At 51.9% G+C, this 2,559-nt stretch overlaps 1 protein-coding gene across 1 annotated transcript; it reads left to right on the forward strand.

Moving 5' to 3' along the window:
* The first annotated feature begins 512 nt into the window (after positions 1 to 512).
* Positions 513 to 2,290, forward strand: ID2 (inhibitor of DNA binding 2). Its single transcript, XM_021697407.1, has 3 exons — positions 513 to 982; positions 1,272 to 1,335; positions 2,141 to 2,290. Exons 1-2 carry the CDS (start codon positions 635 to 637, stop codon positions 1,326 to 1,328), a joined length of 405 nt encoding a protein of 134 aa, XP_021553082.1. The 5' UTR covers positions 513 to 634; the 3' UTR covers positions 1,329 to 1,335; positions 2,141 to 2,290.
* The last annotated feature ends 269 nt before the right edge of the window (positions 2,291 to 2,559 follow it).

Here is a 2,559-nt window from a genome sequence, read left to right on the forward strand (position 1 = left end):
TTTTCTATCTGATGACATCCCGTGGGTCGCGGAGAACGGTGACTTTCCCTCTGCTGTGCAGCACTTGCCCGCGTCGCTGTGGTTTTAGGGTTGCTGAAACCTCCAGGGCGTGGATGGCTTAGTCAGGGGACACCCTAGGGCCAGGGTACTGGCTCGCCATTAGAATTAGAATAAAGATGCACATTTGGGTTCCTGGGGTCTACCCCCCTCCCCTCCGGCCTCCCCGGCCCTCCCCTCCTCCTCCCCTCCTACTCCCCGGGCCTCTGCTCCGCTCTCCTCCCGCCCGGCGCTTACTGTACTCTATTTACCACCCCAGCTGGGCTCGCGCCCGTCCCGCCCACCCCACGGAGATTGGCTGCGAACGCGGAAGGACCGAGCGCTCGCCCCGCGCCAGCGTCCACCAATGGGGGCGCCCGTGCGGCCTGATGGACGCGCCGCCTTCCACCAATGGGGACGCAGGGAAGCCGGATCGTGTGCCCCCGGCGAGTGCCAATAAAAGCCGCCCCGCCAGGCTCCCCGCTTCATTCTGAGCCGAGCCCGGTGCCCAGCGCAGGAAGCTCCGCAGGCGGCGGCGGCCTGAGCTCCTAAGCAGCCCGCTCCTTCCCGGTCTCTCCTTTCCCCGCGCGCGGTCAGCATGAAAGCCTTCAGTCCAGTGAGGTCCGTTAGGAAAAACAGCCTTTCGGACCACAGCCTGGGCATCTCCCGGAGCAAAACCCCGGTGGACGACCCGATGAGCCTGCTGTACAACATGAACGACTGCTACTCCAAGCTCAAGGAGCTGGTGCCCAGCATCCCCCAGAACAAGAAGGTGAGCAAGATGGAAATCCTGCAGCACGTCATCGACTACATCTTGGACCTGCAGATCGCCCTGGACTCGCACCCCACTATTGTCAGCCTGCACCACCAGCGACCTGGGCAGAGTCAGGCGTCCAGGACGCCGCTGACCACCCTAAACACGGACATCAGCATCCTGTCCTTGCAGGTAAGACCTGCTCCCGGTGCCCCCCGCCCGCTGCCACGGCCGCAGTCCGGGACTTACAGATGAGCTAATTAACTTTAAAAAAAAAAAAAAAAATCTATAGATTGAGTCGCGCGTGAAATTGCTGATAAGTTCTGACACGTTAATGCATCTGTCTTTGATTTCTGAATTGCAGCACAAACGTGTTTAATGAAAGTTGCTGTTCTATGGGCTACTGAAAAAAAAAAAAACAAAAAACGCCCTTTCTCCCTAAGATTGTCTCACACCGCCTTTTATCCCCTTTCTCTTGCAGGCTTCTGAATTCCCTTCTGAGTTAATGTCAAATGACAGCAAAGCGCTCTGTGGCTGAATAAATGGTGAGTGTTTGCTCGCGCCTCCCGTCGGTAAACTGCCTCTTGGAGTGTGTGCGCGCGTGTTTTTTCATCGGTGTGTGTGGGGAGGTAGTTGTGTATCTGCAAAATTTGGGTCTTAGTAAACGAATGTGTACTTCGGTGTCACGCGTAGCGCATTGTCCCTGTGTGCCGCAGATGAAGGGGCTCCTGGCTCTGCTTACTCAAGATCGCAGAACATTTCCCTTTAAAAAAACAAACCCAAACCAAACCCAGTAACTTATTATGAAGGGGGCTGAGGCAAATGTGTATTGGCTTCTGCCACGCACATAGCGCCCTGGCTCTTCTCTCCTGTTGCTCTGGTACTATGAGGTACTAACCTCCATCTAATTAATCTTATCACCACAAATTCCACAGAGATCCTCCTTCCCTAAAACTGGAGCTGTCTGAGGTCCGGCTAGCCCAGCCTTGCTTCCCTGTGCCTCAGACCCTGTGATGTGGGATTCCGACCGCCCTATCTGTTAACTAAAGGGCTGTTTTCAATCAAATAATTGTTACAAGCAGCAGACTGGCGCCTGTGAGCACTGCTGTTGGAGATCCAAATAGGAGATTGCGTTGGGAAGTTTTTCCCTTGAGTCTCTGCTATTTTCATGTTTAATTTTCGCTGTCGAGGCCGAGTGTGTGTGTTGCATCTGGACGCCAGGGTTTGCCCAATCTTTGAGTGTTTGGTGGTTAAATGTTCAAACTGCGGCTTCCTCCCGGCGCCAGTCCGCCTGCCTCTGCCCTTAGGTTCCATTCTCCTAAAACATGCCTCTCCCCCAATCTTTTGCAGGTGTTCATGACTTTTCTTTTTCTTTGCACAACAACAACGAATCCACAGGATCTTTTAAGGCGCTGAACTTCTTATTTTTCAACCATTTCACAAGGAGAACAACAAGTTGAATGGACCTTTTTTAAAAAAAAAAAAAAAATGGAAGGAAAACTAAGAATGGTCATCTTCCCCAGGGTGTTCTCTGACCTGGACTGTGATATTAGTTATTTATGAAAAAGACTTTTAAATGCCCTTTCTGCAGTTGGAAGGTTTTCTTTATATACTATTCCCACCATGGGGAGCGAAAACGTTAAAATCACAAGGAATTTCCCAATTTAAGCAGACTTTGCCTTTTTCCAAAGGTGGAGCGTGAATACCAGAAGGATCCAGTATTCAGTTACTTAAATGAAGTCTTTTGGTCAGAAATTACCTTTTTTGAC

Source organism: Neomonachus schauinslandi, chromosome 10 (genome assembly GCF_002201575.2).
Source record: "Neomonachus schauinslandi chromosome 10, ASM220157v2, whole genome shotgun sequence".
In the NCBI taxonomy this organism is placed as follows: Eukaryota; Metazoa; Chordata; class Mammalia; order Carnivora; family Phocidae; genus Neomonachus; species Neomonachus schauinslandi.

Bases quoted from the DNA above. Each gene is read 5' to 3' on its own strand.
- ID2 (XM_021697407.1), top strand. From the start codon at position 635: ATGAAAGCCTTCAGTCCAGTGAGGTCCGTTAGGAAAAACAGCCTTTCG. The intron at 983-1,271 runs GTAAGACCTGCT...TTTCTCTTGCAG, and splicing joins TCAGCATCCTGTCCTTGCAG to GCTTCTGAATTCCCTTCTGA.